The sequence below is a fragment of the Nannobrachium achirus genome, assembly GCF_963921795.1.
Source record: "Nannobrachium achirus genome assembly, chromosome: 10".
Taxonomy (NCBI): Eukaryota; Metazoa; Chordata; class Actinopteri; order Myctophiformes; family Myctophidae; genus Nannobrachium; species Nannobrachium achirus.
The window spans coordinates 51,934,554-51,954,517 of NC_137819.1; the positions used below are offsets into that span (position 1 = coordinate 51,934,554).

Below are 19,964 nucleotides of genomic sequence, written 5' to 3' on the forward strand. Positions count from 1 at the left end.
CGGCGCCGTTGGCCCGGTCGCTGCCAAAATGAGCACACACACTCCCTGGATGCCAATTCAGAACCTCTGCCCCAAATCTTTCAAATGGCCCTCATGGTGGCGCTATAACAGGCCGGTTTGTGGTTTTACCTATAACTCCACCCATCAGTTTCAAACTTTGTAAGCACACTCCCTGGATGCCAATTCAGAACCTCTGCCCCACATTTCTTAAATGGCCCTGTTCTAGCGCCACCATGAGGCCGATGTTTGCAAAACACATTTCTGTACACTACTCCTACAGATTTTGTCCAAAAATCACGCAAATCGGTAGACAGTGTCTCTACGGTCATGTGATCGACACGGATCTGTCTGATTGTCCATATTCCATCCTGATTGGCTGATATTGGCTTTCAAAGTTTGTAAGATTGGTCCATTTTGGACAAAATGCCTCAAATCACAATTGCAGAGTGCAATTAACATGAAATCGCGCGCACACACATTCCCACTAGGAAATGCCACTTCAAATTTTTGAAATCAGCCTTATGGTGGCGCCATGAAAGGTCTAAGATTGGTGAAGAACACATGCCACCCTTTTTACATTGGCCTATTATAGCACCACCAGGACGCGTGGCTGGTGGAGACCTGCAGCACTTCTTCTAGTTATTTTTATTTTATTTCTTTTTTTGGGGGGGGGGGGGTTTTATGCCTTTAATGATAGGACAGTAGACTGACAGGAAATGGGGGGCGAGATGGGGACTGGGGAGTGACATGCGGCAAAGGTCGTCCGAATCGGGAATCAAACCGGCGACGCCGCAAGGCATCCATGCCTATGTGGCAAAGTGGTATGCGCCTGGACCAGTGGGCCAAAGGGCGCCCCAGTATTAGGATATTATTAAAGAAAAGACATACTAAGATAACAAGTAAATAATAATAATATAAAATGAGTTGGTGAAAGAAAAAGAAAATCAACAATTTGCAAGCCTAATACAGCACCTGCGTAAGTACACAGATACAGAACATGCTACCAGGCAGAATTGTGGAGCATACACTTAGTTTTAGGTTTGATTTAACAATTCCTCAGGGAGAATCCAGACACAGCATTGTGCAATTCGTCAACTTTAGGAGGATCAGCCAAGGTAATGACCCGCTTCAGGTAGCAGCGACGCCTGGAATACAACAACAGTAATTTAAATAATAATGCATTTGACAATAAAAATGGCACGATTTGATGTGTGCGGCTGTGCGCGTTACGTGCATGTGTCTATGAAACATACCAATGGTTGGAATCCGTGGAGCTGGCATCGACGTAGGTGTAGAACTGACAGTCGGCATCTTCAGTACAAGCTCTCTGGCAGGCGTCTTTATCATCCAGCACCACGAAACGGAGATCATGACCCGTGAGATCTACACCTTCATAAACCGCCCTAGACCAGCCTACAGTATAGGAGCAGAACAGGATAGAAACGTTAAAGCAATTCTAGGCTTACCTTAGGCTTATAAGATACCAAAGTTCTAGCCTGGCGGGGCCTGACGTCATACTGCGTTCACTCACTCATTCCTTCCCCAGTATAACGTCTGGCCTTCCGGGTATAGGCAGCGAGTATACTGATTATTTTCTAATTGGGGCCAATCAGTGACTGCTGTCCGCACAACAAACGTAGTCTTCCTGACAACAAGTGAAAAGCTTTCCCTGATTGGTCCATGTGTAGACGGTGACGTAGATGCATGCTGCAGCATTTTCAAAACAACAATGGCTGCCCTCGCGATGCAACAAGTGTAACAGTTAAAGCTCTAATGATAAAACAAGCAATAAGTGCAGTTATTTCAGAGTTGGAATAAATTACAACAATTAAAAAGGAACACAGGGGATGCACTAGCGGAGTTTATCGGCCAAAAAATATGTGTTTGTTTGCCGTTCTTCCGACTGGCTGAGAGATGTTTTGCTACGCTGATTGGTTAGAGGAGTCTGTCTGTCAAGGCAAGTACTCCCGCCCACTTTTCAAGCTGCCAATAGGCCGAAGGCCAGACGTTATTCTGTGGAAGGAATGAGTGAGTGAACGCAGTATGATGTCAGGCCCCACCAGGCTACCAAAGTTCCTGAATGAACCTACTATTTAATAACTATTTCTTTCTTCGATAGAAACGTCATTACGTACTGTTATCAGGATGACAGAATTGTGGTGGCATTCCAGACGTGGCTCCATTCGTAGCAATGGTCACCATTTCGTGGAGATTGCTCTTCAGGTAGCAGTGGAACCTGGATATCCAGAGAGACAAAAGTTAAACAATCAATATGTAACACGTGTATACAATTTTAACCAGATGATATCCTGTTGTAAAAAGTAATCCATGTGAAACCATTCTTTATTCACTTGAGAGTGAAACAAACTGACTGCCTCCTCCACCCCCTGTCCCATCCGTGGGATGGCGACCGTGGTTTTCCCAGGTACCCTGAGCGCAACGGTGGGGGCCAGTGGTGGGCAAGGAGGTAGGGAGCGCTTCGCTGTGTTCACTGGGACCGCGCGGAGGTGCCGAAAGTCCGGTGGGACGAAGATTTACTATTCTGTCCATAACGGCACATAGACCGGTTTCTTGTTTACAAACATTGAGACTAAATGCACAGCTGAATGTATCATGTAATCAATTCCCACCAATCCCCAAACCTGTTGTTTTGGGGAGCGCTGCCCGAGCGCTGCATGGTTTCTATTTGTTGGCTAATTTTGGTACCGACCCATCAGTGTGACGTGGACCAGAAACCCGTCTATAGGTGGTAACATAACTATAAGGTGATAACTTATTCCATCCAACATGTCTTTCCAACCTGGACGGTGTGCTTCAGTGCTTGTCGACATTTACTAACATTGCAGCTTGCAAATCCCCTGGTCTGCTTAAAACAAGTTTTCTTTCTTTCTATCTTTCTTTCTTTCTTTCTTTCTTTCTTTCTTTCTTTCTTTCTTTCTGTCTTTTTTTTGTGTGCCACTAATAAAATGGTTCCTCAGAAAAGTGACAAAAACAGTTTCCTTTATTCTCCGAACTTTCTCCCACATATAACCCAAAACAATAAATTCGCAATTAAACCATATTTGACAAAGATCTGGTAGTGTTTTGTCTTTAAATACAGTATTTATATTCTGTATGCTGTGTGGCCACTGTTATAGGCCTACATGTGAAAACAGCACATGCACATATGCACTACACCAGTGGTTCTCAACCTTTTCAGGCCAAAACCCCCCAAATAAGCATATTTTAACTGGGGACCCCCCCACCCACCCTGACGAGCACTAAGAGTTGAGGAATTACATTTTGTATAACACGGTTGGTGAAAATATCAGATCTACATGCAGCTATTTTCACAATTTCTGCCTCTAATATTTGACAATTTGGTCAATTCTCAACAAGTGAGAAAACAATGTTGCACATTAAGTTAATCATCTGGGGACCCCCCCCAAAATAATTTGGGGACTCCCCTGCATTACACTACAGTAGGCTACACTACTGTCAGTACACTTACCTCTTGTCAGTCGCAGTGAAGTAGGTGAAGAAGGTGCAGAGTGGACGATGAGAACACAGGCTCAGACAGTGTTCAGGTGAGACTGCATACAACATTTCAAGGTCGTGTCCTGGCATCTCAGTGTTTAACTTCATCTCGGTCGGACATGTTTTATCTATGCACATAAACACAGTGTGAAAAGCAGGCACATTAAAGGACCATACAAGGGTTTTTGCCTGTTTTTAGCCCATTGACATTTTCTAAAGCATATTTGTTTTCTTTTCGAATGCAAGTAGTGTTTCCTACCTTCTAGGAAGCCAAATATTTTCCTTTAACAAAATCAACTTGCAGAATTTGTTCCTTTTTTATTAATGTTTTGTTATCGTCGTGCAGTTAAAATGCTACGTTTATAAGAAAAAATTGTAATAAGCTCAATTATCTGTGCAAATTCAATATCAGCCATAGAAACAAATACTATTCTCATCTGAAAGTTACAATAAAACTCATGACAGTAAAGTATTATGCATTTTAGTCTGGTGCAAACAATGTAAAAACACCTTAAAGGCCCATTCCCACTGGGCCAGATAACAGATATCTGGAGATATTTCTCCAGATATTTTTCCATGCAAAGTGGATGGTAGATACAGATAAAAAAAAAGTCTACCACAGATATTTGCCACAGATACTTTTATCTGTGGCAAATATATTTTTTATCTGTATCTACCATCCACTTTGCATGGAAAGATATCTGGAGAAATATCTCCAGATATCTGTTATCTGGCCCAGTGGGAATGGGCCTTTAACCTGCATAATTTCTACTACTTGTTTGATCAACAGTGAAGCCAATATAGCTGTTTGTATGTACTTTGTGTGTGTCAACATACGTGTTTCATTGTGCTTTTCTTGGAACACATTGTGGGAGAACCCAGAGAAATGTCCATGCATTGCATTCATCACTGGAAGCTTGGGCATTGTCCAGCTGAATTTCAGATGACACTTGTGTCTGCAAACAGAATCCCCACAATTATATCAATAATGTTTCTTGTATAAAAGGAGAAATGCATTTCCTAATGTCGTCCATTCATGATTGTAGGTAGTTTCTGTTATTGTTGGTAAAACTCTAGCTGAAATTAGCCGATCGACAAGCTCACAGCGTGACACAAGGCAACCCGTCTCATTGTGAGCTTGTCAATCTGCTATTTTCAGCTAAAGCTTTCCTCACAATACGGATGCTGGGACTGTTCTCTCTCAAGGACCCATCATTGACCTCAGGGGTCTTCAATGTTGTCAGGCCAAGGACCCCTTAGTTGAGAGAGAGATGAAGCAGGGACCCCCACAACCTTTTCAGAGATTCCATATAGTTTCATTGTTTGACAGCACGATCATCAGTGTTTTTTTTTTGGTTTCATGTCACAATGTGTTTTCAGATATTTAACCACTTGAATCATCGATTATAATTACTTCTAAAGATGTTTCTCCTCCACGTTTGGTGAATGTAGCCTTGGCCAGGAAAATTTGATGTCTTCAGGTGGTAACCATCGATCATAAGGTGTTTCGACCTGCAAACCACAACACCCTCCTGATGGCCGGGTCGGCAGTGGTGGCCAAATCACTGCCCATCTCCTCCTCCTGACCAAGGCTAAACTCCCCTCTCCTGCTCTATTTGTTTTTTCCCAACAAGAGGCTTCTCTGGGGAGGTATTGGGTGTGTCCCTCCTGAGGTCTTGAGGTGACACAGGTGCGTAGAGTTCTCCAGTACTGTGGGGTTATTCCTGCCTGGAGTTCTCCTTCGTCTCACCAACTCACCAACCAAGTTGTGCGCTGCACCTGTGACCAATCTTCTCCACACTTGGTCCTGGCTTGATGTATAATCAATACTTTTGACCTTTCACTTTGTACTTAGTCTGCTTTTTTCCCCTCTACACACCAATCATCTTTGCCAAAAATAGCCGATCTACAAGTGCCGATCTACATCTGCTATTTTTGGCTAAAGTTCTCAGAATATGGACGTTAGGGTTCAAGTGGTTAATATAAAAAAGGAGCAAAAAAGTTTCTATCACACAAAGATTTGAAGGACCCCTTGTAGTAACTCTGAGGACCCCCTAGGGGTCCCGGACCCCCTGTTGAAGACCCCTGATTTACCTGATACTCTCCGCGTGGAAGAACTTGTTGATGTATGTGTAGAAGCCACAGCCAGGGTCATTGGTGCAGGCTCTCTGGCAATGCTCATGGTCCTGAGTGAACAGGGAGCGGTAGTCTCCCCCCCAGAAGTCTACATTCTCGTACACCTTAGACAGACAGGGATCTGGCAGACAGAAACCCAACCAGAGGAATACAATTTCAATAATTTTGCATTTGCATAAGGAATTGATAACATTAGTTCGGATTGCAGAGAAAGTACAAAATTATGAGGATGATGATGATGATATTTGCAACCGTAGGTCGCAGTTTAGTATATGTGAACGGTCACAGCTTGTCTGTATCTTTGTCTATAACGCCTGACATTGTGGTCACATCACTGTGATGTCAGGGGAACCACTCTTAACAGAATGGGTTTGCCGCTCTGACATCACGCTCTGGCTCACTGTGATGTCACACTAACAGAATCCCTTTTATGCCCATATATGGATTTCCCTGATGTCGTCAATATTAAGCCCATATCTAACAGGACTTCATATGGGAATGCCCTTATATATCGGCCACATACCACACTAACAGAATCCATAAATGGCCAAAACAGATGGTCTCCATATATGGGTAACTGGTCCGATATACATCACTGGCCAGATGGCCAAGAATTGGCGTGGCCGACCTCGAGGTCGCATGTCACCCTGATGTGTCTTACTAGTAATACTATTTTAAATGATATAGCTTCTGGTTCACGCAAGTGCTTTACAAAAAAGAGAATATAATAAAACTATTAAACATGTAACCTACAAATTAGATGAAACTAGATCCAAGTGAATTATAAAGTCCTTATAAAATCGTTATAAAAATCAAGACAGGACATTTTCAAGAGTGACTTAAATGATGAACAGTGATTTAGTTAATCTGACCTCCTCTGGGAGGTCACTCCAAAGTCTAATTATAATTTGTCACAAGATGGCTCACCGAAAATAGCCATTTCAAGCTAACATTGTTAGCTTGAAAATTGGCCCTAATGGAAAACGCGAGAAAAGAAATAATATCCGCACACTGTTTTGAATGCTCCCACAGTGACTTTAATGTACAACGTGTCGACCTGAAATGGTCTCCGTCAGGTTACAGGTAATACACGGTGAAACATGAAAACGCACCATCATCACTTCTAGTGTTCAGCCTAGATTTAACCACTTAAACAATTTTACAATTTAGGCATTTAGCAAACGCTCTTAATCCAGATTTACAATAGGACAGATTTTTCTTTTAGCATTTTTCATTATTTCAATTCCAGTTTAGTCTGAATTCGTTTTTAAAGCGAGTTTACTAGTTTTGTTTATGGTCTGAAAAGGCTCAGTTTTAGATTACTCTATTAGTAGGCTATTTTAGTTTTTCAATGTAAAATGGCCAGGGTTGAGATTCAACATCAGACAAAAAGAATTACATAGCAAATCTACAAGCTCAAATCTACAAGTGGGACTGAGTTACTAGGGCCCAATGTGGAGGGAGGGGCCTTAATTATTTTATATACTTTAGCTATTGAAAAATAGCAGATATACAAGCTCACAGCGCAACACCGAGTGCCGCACTGCGAGCTTGTAGATCTGCTATTTTTGAAAAGTTGTGAAAATGTGTGCAAATCTTTGAATATATGTATTTTTTAAGCAAACATTTGTAACTCAAACTTTGCTTCTGGGGGGGGGGGGTCCCTGGAACTAAATATTTTGAGATGGGGGTCCGTGGCCAAATACATATAATTTTGGAGGTCCTTCACATGAGTTTGAGCAACACTGACATAGAAACATTGTTTTTTCAAAAAACCTTAGAAGGATTTGAAATATTCTAATTGAAATAGACACATTTTCACGATTTAAAAAAAATAGCAGATCTACAAGCTCGCAGCGCGGCACTCGGTGCCGTGCTGTGAGCTTGTAGATCTGCTATTTTTCAATAGTTAAAGCACAAAATAATTGTGCGAGGGCCCGCAGTGAATCCTTGTACCCAAGGCCCAGAATTTGTTGTGACACCCCTGCCTGCTCTGTTGTAGGCCTACATGCTTCCCTACCAGCACTTCAATATCCCCAGTGTTCCCAAGTCAGCGTGCTTCCCTGATCTGTCCACCAGATGTCACCATGTTATTTGCTTTCCAACCTGAGCCCTCACTATGTCAATGTGATGTCTCTTTTTGGCTAACTTTACAGGTTCAGGTTCAGGTTCAGGTTTATTTGTCACACGCATATCCATACAGGTACAGATATACAATGAAATGCTTGTGCCAGGAGCACTCTCAGCCTTATTACACACACTAGACAACCCAAAACAACAAGACAACAACAAGTCACCCAAGACAACCCAAAACAACAAAAACCATACAGTGTACAGTTTAAAAACTGCCTACAGTGCACATGACTACACCTACGTCTCGCTTTCATCTCTTCGTTAAGCAACCTGATTGCTTGAGCATAAAAACTATTACTGAGACGAGTGGTGTGCGATGTGATGCTCTGGTAACGTTTTTTGGATGGGAGGAGAAAGAACAGGGAATGGGCGGGATGACTGCTGTCCTTTAAGATGTTCTCTGTCTTTTTCTTACAGCGTGTGTTATAGATTGTGTGTAGCTGTGGTAATTCTGTGCCAATAATTTTAGCAGCTCTTTTCACAATCCACAGTTTCTTACAATGCAGAAAATAGCATTAGTACTATTTCTGTATTAATCAAGGCAATGTCCTATAGGCTAATTCTGAAGAAAAGCTGGAGACATGGGAACTCAAACCCTGTATTCTGACTGTAAAGTATTGCCACCACACATTGATGATCCTGATCATATGATTTCCTACCTGGCTGTCCTACACATGTCCCAGATGTCCCATGGTGTGTTCCCTTGTCATCCGTCCACCTGTGCTAATTGTCCATTCCGTTCACCAATGTCCAATTAACCTTTGCGTATCGTATCCCCAGTTTCCCATGTTCCTTTGTTAGATTCTAATGGATGTTACATGTCACTGTTCTCTCTTGGCTATCTATCTGGCCTTTTATTTGGTGTAGGCTATTACAAGTATTTCTGAGTCCTAGTGTGTGTGAGACCGTTTTTGCCATTGACTAGATCTTTGGAAACCTTCTCCCTTGGACTTGTTTTCTCTGAAATTGAACCCCTTTGTATTTGAACTGCACTGCCTGTGTGCATTTGGGTCCTACTCACCCCTCACACCATAATGCATAGCCAATGAAACAATGCCGCAGGTGTGATATGATCTTGTTGAACATATATGGACTCACATTTATGAAGAAGATATAAAACGCATGGTTCCTACCATAACTGCAGTTTTTGGAAGAGAAGGCAAAGCCAGAGGTCACACCCAGAAATGGAATCTGTGCTGTAGGCTGTCCAGTAGGAGTGAACCTCATGTAGCAATTGTATGTCCTGGAGGAAGGAAGTGTTCAAATGTCAAAGTCTCCTATCCTATAGTAAGATTCAGTGAGTACAATAGTTTCTATTGGCCTTCCCTAAACTCTGACAGTGTATAAATGGAACCAAATGGAACCATTAGGGTCCATTTGGTTCCATTTGTATACTGTCAGAGTTACAGAATTGTATGGGTCCATTTAAACCCCCTAAAGGAACCCACAAAGTGCCTGGAATCCACTTTGAGAACCACTGCAATAGAACACAATCACATACAGTATTCACATTTAGAACTAGGTTACACAAGCCTTCAAAATGTGGCACAATTCCACAGTGACAGTGAGTCACAGTGATGTGGCACAGAGTGACTCATACATATATGGGCATAAAAGGGATTCTAGGAAATACGAAAGTGGAACAGGAAGTGATGTCACAGTGACAGTATGGATATCCAGGGTTTGATGACATCACTTCCATTAGGGAAGGACAAGCTACAACATTTCTCATGGTATACTGCGACCTTTGGTCGCAATTAAAGCTGCACTATGTAACATTCCTCTTCTACCCTGGATTTGAACCAGTTTTGTGCTGACATTTTTCTTTTACCATCGATCTAATAGAGCCTGCCTGCTTGCTCAGGGGATCTTGACCATCAGGTGAAAATTCAGATCCTGTGTCTATAGGTGATACATGGCCTTTGACAAGATCTAAATGTCTCAGAAGAGGGGGAGACAAAATACAACCACCCCAGTTGTATAAGTTATATTGTATTAACATACTCTACCATATACAGATATTTTTTTATTTATGTTGAAATATTTGAAAAATGAGCTTGTCCTTCTGAGGGTCCCTGGCACAAAACATTTTCAGATGGGGGTCCCATCTGAAAATGGACCGCCAAAATCTTTATATTTGGCAGTCCTTGGCACAAACTAACTTCTTTAGAAGGCATCTGGTCGGCGTCAGGTCTTAATGGGTTAAAATGGGTACAGGATAATGGGTAGGATGGGTGGGTTTGCTTATGAACATTCAATTTAGCTGGATTTACAATGATTCTAAATCAGCTAAAAAAATACAGCATGCTCACATGCATATGCATTTCTTGCAGTTTGTATTTTCATGTAACCCAGTGGTTCTCAACCTGTGGGTCGGGATCCCAGGGGGGGTCCCCAAATTATTTTGGGGGGTTCCCAGATCATTAATTTAATGTGCAACATTGTTTTTTCACTCAACAGTAAACAAACCAACATAAAGTTTATGTGTATAGAGGGTATCTGCACATTTCTAAAGTATATGATTATTTTGGGGGTCATAGCCTGAAAAGGTTGAGAACCCCTGATGTAACCTACCGGTCGTCTGTGGTCCAGTCGGCTCGAAAGAAGGTGAAGAAGGAGCAGAATGCATGCTGGGTGCACATCATCTGGCAGTGTTCCACATCAGGAGAAAACCCAAACAAGGATGGTGGTATGTCTGTTCCTGCGAAAGCAATGTTCTCATGGTAGTTTCGCTCCTCACACTCTAAACACGCACACGCACGCACGCGCGCGCACACACACACACACACACACACACACACACACACACACACACACACACACACACACACACACACACACACACACACACACACACAATTCAGTTTGTGGGACAAAAATGTTAAGGGGTCAAATAGATACAGTACATCTACCTTACAGCTATAGAAAAGTGTGCTCCTCTGTGCGCAGGTCTCCACCAGGCCGGGTGGTTACCTACACAGTGCCTATGAACTTTGGAATTAGCCAGTAGCTATGCCCCTCCCCTAAAAGCTTTTGTCCATGCAATGCTAGCTTAGCAACCGGCAGCTTGCCAAGGCTGTTGCCAAGGCAAACCTTGACGAGCAGGAAGTTATTCTAAGCTATAGCATTGGACAAAAGCTTTTTGGGAGGGGCATAGCTACTGGCTAATTCAGTCATAGCCAATTGAAATGGAATATAAGAAATCTGACTGTTACATCCTGATGACTCTTGAGATAATGTGTACTGATTTGGGTGAGAGTAGTAGCAAAAAGTGTGTTTTGAGAAAGCCCCCCCCCCAAAAAAAAGGGCAGAAATCTAGTGTGGCAAAAATGGCCTATATGTAGAGGTGCGTCAACATCCAAGAAATCCAGGGAGACAAACACACACACACAGACATGGACGGACTGAGTTAAAAACATAGTTTTCCGGACTTCTGCCAGCCGGCCTGGAGGAGACAGAATAATAAAAGGAGAATCTGACACAGTTACCTCCACAGAATGGTGGGGGGCAGAGATAACGAGAACGGTAATCTTGACAGGTTCCGTCTGGTTGGTCTGACATCTTGCAGCCGAATCCTAGGATTGCGTCCATCCTGAAAAGGAGAAGAGATTTTAAATTCGGTTTTCACTACAATATTTGGCCTCTACCAAAAGAGATTTGGTAGAGGGAAAAAGGAGGGGGACCAAGAACAAGGGGACCACGGTTAATGAAGTATATAGGGTTTAAAAGGGTAAAGTACGTAAAATCATACAAAACCAAACTTGAATTACTTAACACAATAAATACTTACATAAAAATGATTTCACCTGCTGCAGCTACAGAGACTCCATCGAGAGTTGTGACCTCAATCTCAGAAGGGTTATTACAAATCTTCCCTGGATAATCATTGCGAAGGTATTCAAGATTCTCCCAGTCACCAGTTCCACCAGGGTCATCTCTGTCAAACCACTCTGTCCAGCACCCTAGATGAGACAGCAAGACAGGATAATCTGACATTTGACATTTTGAAGAATGAAAGAAAACGCGTACAGTATCAAGAGAATCAAGAATCAAGAAAGTTTATTCACCTTAACCGTCACCACTCTTACAAGATGCAAAAAGTATGAGTACTGTGCAACAACATACAATATAAATAATAATAATAATAATAAACAGATCATTTCAGCCACAGCGGTGCCAGAGATCAGCTGCCAGACAAACAAACGGACAGACGGATGGTTAAACAGACTATTAATTCACAATGTAAAAGATATAACCAGCTAGCGTGAATCCGGGACGTTGTACTGGCCGGCGCTGTGGGCCTAATAGACTGAGCTCATATGCTCTGTTCTACTCTCTAGTCTCTACAGAATAGACGATGTAAAGGCCTATTAATTCATTAATAATTACCCCTCCCCCCAAAAGAGACATTCCCCCCAATTTCAAAATAATGCATTTCAGGCCCTGGGAGATAATGAATGAATAAAATAAAAAAGCAAAAGCAAAAAGAACCTTACCCTGACCGAGGGAGTGTGCACACAAACCGAGCAGACCCACTAGAACCCAATAAGCCTCCATCCTGATTTCCGCTGACGTTCACCTGAAACTAACAAGTTGCTTCAAACTCAGCTGTGGTGTGTTGGTTCAGAGCAAAATGATCACTATATATACTACATTGGGGACTGACTCCCGGGACTAAACCTCTTGCTTATTGGTTCAGACACTAAACTGCACAAACCTGTTGGTCATTTTATCTCCCATTGATCGAGTTTCTCATAACTTGGGTCCCTGAACCAACCTGACCCCTCAGGGGCAAGGTCAGCTGTCTGCATAGTAACTTGCGTATAAGGGTTCATCATGTACAAAGAATAAAGCCTCCAGACCAGTACTGTATTGTCTTACGCCATGTGTAAACTCAGCATTACACTATCAGCATTACACTATAGCTATAGGGGAGAACGGGGTAAGATGACTCAGTGGGTAAGTTAACCCACTCCTTGTGTGTTCTCATGAAATAAGCGCCCATCATTTATAAGTTGGGAAGCACTGAGTGGAAACATGAGTGCATGCACATACGCGCGTGACTGACCTGAGAAGTTTTCAATATTGTTTTACCACTTGTAGCTAAGGTTCTGAATATTAAACTTTATTTGGTTGGTTTTATATTTTAATATTTAAGTTAAATGTAATTATCAGATGGGTCAACTTACCCCTAACTTCAGCCACAGAAGTCATATTTTCATGCATGTTTTTTTACCATTGATGCACACTCCTAATTTCAATTGACAGAAGACATCCTAAAGATATTCAGATTACATTTTTGTCTCTTTTTGCCTTGCCTCAAGGACATCTTTGGTAAAAAAAAAGTGGGTCATCTTACCCCTCTGCCCATACTACCGTAGGTTTCCATTCCCTTTGTCCAAGTGGTATGAGGTGTACCATACCAACGACTATGGTATGATGTGTAATATCATACCAACAACAACTATGGAATCCATATGGAAGACCTAAGGCCGGACTCACACATACAGTAGACATGATGTAACTTATGCGTCATTCGTTGAGTTGAGGGATAATGGAATGATTAATGTCTGATGAGCTGGATATCAGGGGGAAAAAAGACAAGTGCATATTGTACACCAAACATTAACGTGTACATGCAACAGCTATTCATATTATGCAATAGGGTTTAAGTGGTTAAAGGTAATGGCATTCAATTAAAATAATAAGATGCAGCCCACCAAAATTAGGATGTTATGAGTACAATAAACAGTCCAACAGTAAAGAACAGTGGACAAAGAAAGTTAAGATTATTCTGCAGGTTAACTTTGTAAAGTTTTGCTTCAGAGTCCGGCCTCTTCCTGATCATCATAGTACAGGGGTCTTCAACAGGGGGTCAAGGACCATAGGGGGTCCTCAGAGTTACTACAGGGGGTCCTCCAAATCTTTGATATATCACTTGAACCCTAGTGTCCATATTCAGAGAACTTTAGCCAAAAATAGCCGATCTACAAGCTCACAACGCCTCGTAGTGCGAGGCGTTGTGAGCTTGTAGATCGTTTATTTTCAAGAGGTTTGGTGTAGAGGGGGAAAAGAGCAGACAGCGTGAAAGTTTATTAAGTATTAAGTATATCAAGTGGTTAAATATCTGAAAACACAAATTGACATGAATCCAAAATACACTGATGATTGCGCGGTCAAACAATAAAACTGTGGAATCTCTGAAAAAGTTGTGGGGGTCCCTGCTTCATCTCTCCCTCAACTAAGGGGTCCTTGACCTGAAAACGTTGAAGACGCCTGTAGTAGATGGTTGTAGATGGTTTTCCTAACTTGGGGAATACAATTTGTTGAATATGTTGTATAACTTGGACAAAGGACACTGACACCTAGCAATACTGAGTTTACACATGGTGTATGGGGCAGCACTGGAGGCATTATCCTTTGTACATGGGATATACAGCAACACTTCCTCCTTTCTAAAGGAACCTGCACCTGCTCCCTCTAGTCTGGGAATTCCGACACACTGAAAACCCCTTATGACGAAGCTCTGCAGGGAGACCAGGGCTTCTGCTCAGCTGCTCCTCGCTTGTGGAATAATCTCCCTGACCATCTGAGAGCACCACAGTCCATTGACACTTTTAAAATGGGATTAAAAACATTTATGTTTGACAAGGCATTTGTCTAGAACTCTAGATGGACATTTGATGCCTACATTTTATAATTACATGTATTATGGTGAAACTTATATAGCATTGTACGGACCATCGGGATGAGTTGGCCGGCCTGAAAATATATGGTTCTCTGTTGGAGACGAAAGATGGACGGGCCTGCATGTTGACAACATACTGTAGACAGAGGGTCCTGTTGGAGAAGAAAGTACTGATGCGCAGTGGTGGAGACTGTACTCAAGCCCACTACTAGTATAGATACTAGTATAGTGGTCACTAAGGAAAGTTGTCAAATTTGTTGTTTGTTTAAAAATACTAAGTATTCAAAGTTTTTTTTTAAACAGTATTTAAACTAAAAACAAACAATATAGCAAAAATGTCTCACATAGTGAGATATTATAGGCTAATTTCACTATATTCTAAATAGGGCTTAAGTGGTTAATTCATAATGTACTTTACTTCCTAGAAACTGTTGTGGAGTCTGTAGTTCTTAATGTTAGTAAAACCTTCTACTTCTCTACTTCTAGTATTGAGAGTCACAGAAAACTAGTATCTGGGTGGTCGTCGGTTCCATAAAAAACCTGCCTCCAAGGAGCTCAGAAAGGCATCCTACACAGAAACAGACCCAGTTTCCCTTTAGGTTGCAGGAAAGGGGTTTTGGATTATGGAGACATGTCTATGGGAATCCTGCAGCCTCAACCCTAAAGCCTCTGGATTAAGTCTAAAGCCAGTGTTGCGAGAGACATAAGCAACCTGGTTTGAAAACAAGCCACAAAGAAGTGACCTATAGGCCAAGAGCACTTTAAACCCGAATACCAAGGCTTTTTGAAAATAGCCTATCTAAATAGCAGAGCTTGTAGAGCTGCTATTTCCAAATTAATTTGAAAAAAGAAAAGTTTTTCTTTTTGAAAAACATTTCAAATAGGCATTGCACAAAATATTTCCAGATGGGCGTCTGCGTGATAAATACATATTCATTTGGGGGTCCTTGACACGAACATGTTTGAGAACCACTGGTTTAAACAAAACAACTATGGAAAAGCCCAAATAAGTACACTTTAGAAACAAGCAAAAAAAAAAAAGGTTACTACCAATATTTACAAGCCCATTTATTACTGGAGTTAATTCTCTCAGCACTGTGCACTTTGTCATTGTTGGTTCGGAGAGACAAACAATATATATTAATATATATATATATATATATATATATATATATATATATATATATATATATATATATATATATATATTTATTTTTTAATTTTTTTATGGGAAACATCCCTTGTATTTGTTATTTGTCTGATATGTTGTGTTGGAACAATGGGAGCCATCAAGACTAAATTATTTACTTTTAGTCAAAGCCCCTGGTTCACACTGAGATTGGCCAGTATTTTCCTTTCAATTACCCTGACTTCTGGAACGCCTTTCAACGCACTTTAAACTTGATTCAATGTCATCCTTTGTATAAATCCATGATCACACTCCATCATATATCTGTTTGTATTGTTTTTAATCTACTTAATATCTAGCTGCTTGTATCCGTTTTTTTAATGCCTTCCTGTGTCACTGTGTTTGTCTTGCTTGTTGTTTTTACATTGTTTGCTCAACGTCACTGAAAATGAGGGTCACCTGGTATGACTTCAGCCTAAAGGGTTGGGATCAAATGCACTCGCTCCTTCTCTATAGACCCGTAGGACTACCGCATATCAGTTGGCCCAAAAGTATCTTGAATAGAGAACAATACAACTCCAAAGTTTCAAAATAGAGTTTATTTTGTAGTTCCTAAGAGTTCATTACACTACCATGGTCGAATTTCTTATGTGTCTGCTGTTGAAACGATATATTGACAAGGCATGGGCTATATTATGCAACATGGCTAACCTTAAAGATTGTAACTATAAGTTTAGTAAAAGAAAACTACAAAACTCATGTAAACCAAGACCCTTTTCGACTGCAGCTTTAGCGCCACACTACACAACACAACACTACACCGCACCACACTACGCCACATAAAAATATCTACATTTTCCATTACACACCCCTATCGGTAAGAAACAAATTGAACCTTTTAACTGTGATCATAATACAATATAAATTTGTATTACAACTATCCTAATTATAATGCACTACAATGGATTATAACTGTGATTATAATACACTATAAAGTATTAATACATTACTATGATAATTATAATACACTATAATAGATTATAACACAATAGAATCTATTATCATGTATTACAACTATATCCTGTTGGTCTAAATGAAAAGTCAGTGAGTGATCAATCATTATGAATAGTTTGCCCCTGTTAGGCCTAGCTCAGACCTACTCTGGAGTGGATACTCTTTAGTATCACATTTAGTACCACTTTCACACCACTCTACCCAGGTCCTTGTATTGGAATACCTGGCACAAGTGGGCGGTGTGGAGTGGTATGGTACTGGGCCATGTCAGTGGAAAAGGGGCAAGTCACACCAGAAAATGTGCTTTCCAAGACTCAGTTTATTGCCATTTGGTCATTCATTCGTCTCTCGTCTCAGTATGCTCAAGCTAGGCTAGGTATAAAGACAGGTTTTATTATCACATTATTGGTGCCTGGCGTGATTATTACAGGTGTGAAGCTTGCTTGGCGCCCACACAAAGTGTGCATTAAATCTAGTGTGTGTAGAAATACACTGCCAGGTAGGAGAAGTGTGAAAAGAATCTTGATTTAGAAATGGGACTGATGTCTCTTCAGGGAGAAGTCTGACAATTCTTCAGGGAGAATCCAGACAAAACGTTATGGAGTTTGGTAACTCTGGGAGGAGCAGGCATGGTAATGACCCGCTTCAGGTAGCAGCGACGCCTGAAATACAACATCAAACACAGTTTTAAATAATGCATAAACAACTGACAAACATATTAGATCCAGGTGCATATGGGTGTGTAATGTTAGCAAACACATGGATGGACAATATCGATAACATGATATGAGACTGAGGATTTTGGAAATCGTAATATTTCGATATGGCACATGTAATTCATATTTAATGGTGATGAAATTTCTATCTGAAACTTTTTCTAAACTTTTGTAAACTAAACATTTCTATTAAAATAAATAAATAAATAAATGTTGCTAATATACGGTAGCAACAGAAAAAAGTTACACAAATGCTGTAATGGATTGAAAGGTATAAACCGGTTTAAATGGGTTAAACTAGCAAATTAACATGATACAAAATCAGAACTAGAGATTCTAACTAACTACTGTAACTTTTCAAACAAATAATTGTATCTGGGCAACATTTGGGGCGACATTGATATGTTTCAGACAATAACATTAAACCTATTTTATACTTTCATTTTTCAAAGATATACAAGCTCACAGCGCGGCACCTGCGAGCTTGTAGATCTGCTATTTTTTTTATTTATTGTGAAAATCAGAATTTTGACCCGATTCTATAAGTGTCTTTTGAATCCTTCTAAGTTTTTTTTGAAAAACCTATGTTTCTATGTCAGCAATCTGGCCAGCCATTGTCAAAGAAAAGTTCCTTTTCACTTAACTGGAGCTCAGTTAGTCTGTTCTTGAGAGACTACTATGTCAGTGGTTCTCAAACCTTTTCATGTGAAGGAACCCCAAACTGATATTTATTTGGCCACGGACCACCCATCTCAAAATATCTAGTTCCAGGGACCACCCCCAGAAGCAAAATTTGAGTTACAAACATTCGCTTTAAAAATACATATATTCAAAGATTTGCACACATTTTCACAACTTTTTCAAAAATAGCAGATCTACAAGCTCGCAGCACGGCACCGTTAAAGCATTCAATAATTCTAGGCTGTATTTTTGTCTGTGTGTGTTTGTCCGTATAAAACATACCAATATCTTGAGTCAAAGAAGGCCTCATTGACGTAGGTGTAGAACTGACAGTTGTGGTCTTCAGTACAGTTTCTCTGGCAGGTGTCTGGATCGTCCAGTAACACATAACGCATATCAGATCCCTGGAAATCTACACCTTCATACACCGCCTTCAGCCAGCCTATAGAGAGGAACATGACAGAGACAGAATGATGTTGCTTGGGACAACCAAACAGGAAATAGGAAAATGAATGAATGATCTCATAGGCCTCTGCCAATACTGTACGTGTCTACCCTGGCTCGATATCAGTTCATCTGTGAGTCCAAGTGGACGTTTCGTTTATATGCCAAAACAGCCAAATATCATGAAATCCCCTGGAGAGGTTCACAAGATGTCTCTTTCACAACATTGGGATGGACATAGGGACGTACCGACCGACAGATGGACAGATATCATCACTGTTGGGCAGAAACCTTGTATCTCCAAGTTTCAAATTTCTAATTTATTTCGCAAAGCAAAGCCCTGCTTCATCATACAAGTCCATCGCACAAAAGTAGTGAAAACAGCAGATCTACAAGCACACAACACCTCGCGGTGCGAGACGTTGTGTGCTTGTAGATCGGCTGTTTTCACTAGTTTAAATCATTTTAAAATGATAAATACAAAACAAACGGTTTTGGACATACAAGGTTTCCACCCGACAACGACGATATACATGTATGGACATAAGAATGGACAGACGGAAGGACATATGGACACACCTTTTTCTTCATTTTTGCGGATACACCAAGTATTTATACTTATGAGTAGATTCCAATATTGGAATTAATTATTCAGTTGTTTTCTTTTCGCAGTGAGACAAGTACATACTGTTATCGGGCTGACAGGCGTGAGTTGGTATTCCAGAGACGGCTGCTTCATTAGCTTTAGTCACCATAAGATTTGCATTGTTCTTCAGGTAGCAACGGAACCTGGAATCATAATGACAAGAAGGACTTTTACTGTAGCACACACAGCATGTGTGTATGTATGTTTTAGACAGAATGAAGTTATTATCTTGATTAATTACATTACTGTTACATGAAGAATCATCCTGAAAGGCAAAACTGTGTCCACTCATTCAATGCAGAGGAACCATGTCCACAGTCACCTTGGACTCGCCTGCCTCATTCAGAGCAGCAAAGATTAGCCTCAGAAAGAAACGGCACTTTAACCCAAAATGGACGGATGCATTCACGACAGTACAAGGTGCCAATGAAAGACAGAAGTTATCAAGTATCATTAATAATAATAATAATGAATACCTACTCATCTCGCGAGGGAAATTCAGATATCGCAGCCCAACCCAGCTGCTTTTTTTCTCCAGCTTAACCCAACTGAACCCGGTGCTGCCGGGTTCAAACATTTATGTTTGACAAGGCATTTGTCTAGAACTCTAGATGGACATTTGATGCCTACATTTTATAATTACATGTATTATGGTGAAACTTATATAGCATTGTACGGACCATCGGGATGAGTTGGCCGGCCTGAAAATATATGGTTCTCTGTTGGAGACGAAAGATGGACGGGCCTGCATGTTGACAACATACTGTAGACAGAGGGTCCTGTTGGAGAAGAAAGTACTGATGCGCAGTGGTGGAGACTGTACTCAAGCCCACTACTAGTATAGATACTAGTATAGTGGTC

General features: G+C 40.9%; 2 protein-coding genes across 6 annotated transcripts; both read right to left on the reverse strand.

The window, feature by feature from the left end:
• Positions 1-362: 362 nt before the first annotated feature.
• LOC308292176 (coagulation factor XI) lies at positions 363-12,867 on the reverse strand. Its single transcript, XM_080734460.1, has 11 exons — positions 12,282-12,867; positions 11,576-11,747; positions 11,274-11,377; positions 10,360-10,528; positions 8,919-9,028; positions 5,611-5,773; positions 4,354-4,472; positions 3,491-3,644; positions 2,136-2,236; positions 1,254-1,413; positions 363-1,145 (listed from the first exon to the last, which is right to left on the reverse strand). Exons 1-11 carry the CDS (start codon positions 12,340-12,342, stop codon positions 1,046-1,048), a joined length of 1,413 nt encoding a protein of 470 aa, XP_080590586.1. The 5' UTR covers positions 12,343-12,867; the 3' UTR covers positions 363-1,045.
• A 3,315-nt stretch (positions 12,868-16,182) lies between these two features.
• On the reverse strand, positions 16,183-19,665 carry LOC308292573 (plasma kallikrein-like). Of its 5 annotated transcripts, none has more exons than XM_080734951.1 (5): positions 19,584-19,600; positions 19,350-19,436; positions 19,146-19,246; positions 18,296-18,455; positions 16,183-17,278 (listed from the first exon to the last, which is right to left on the reverse strand). In XM_080734951.1, exons 3-5 carry the CDS (start codon positions 19,210-19,212, stop codon positions 17,167-17,169), a joined length of 339 nt encoding a protein of 112 aa, XP_080591077.1. In that variant the 5' UTR covers positions 19,213-19,246; positions 19,350-19,436; positions 19,584-19,600; the 3' UTR covers positions 16,183-17,166. The 5 variants fall into 5 exon arrangements, with proteins under 5 accessions (XP_080591077.1, XP_080591074.1, XP_080591075.1 ...); XM_080734948.1 differs by having other exon boundaries at positions 19,345-19,482; XM_080734949.1 differs by having other exon boundaries at positions 19,356-19,665.
• Between the last annotated feature and the right edge of the window lie 299 nt (positions 19,666-19,964).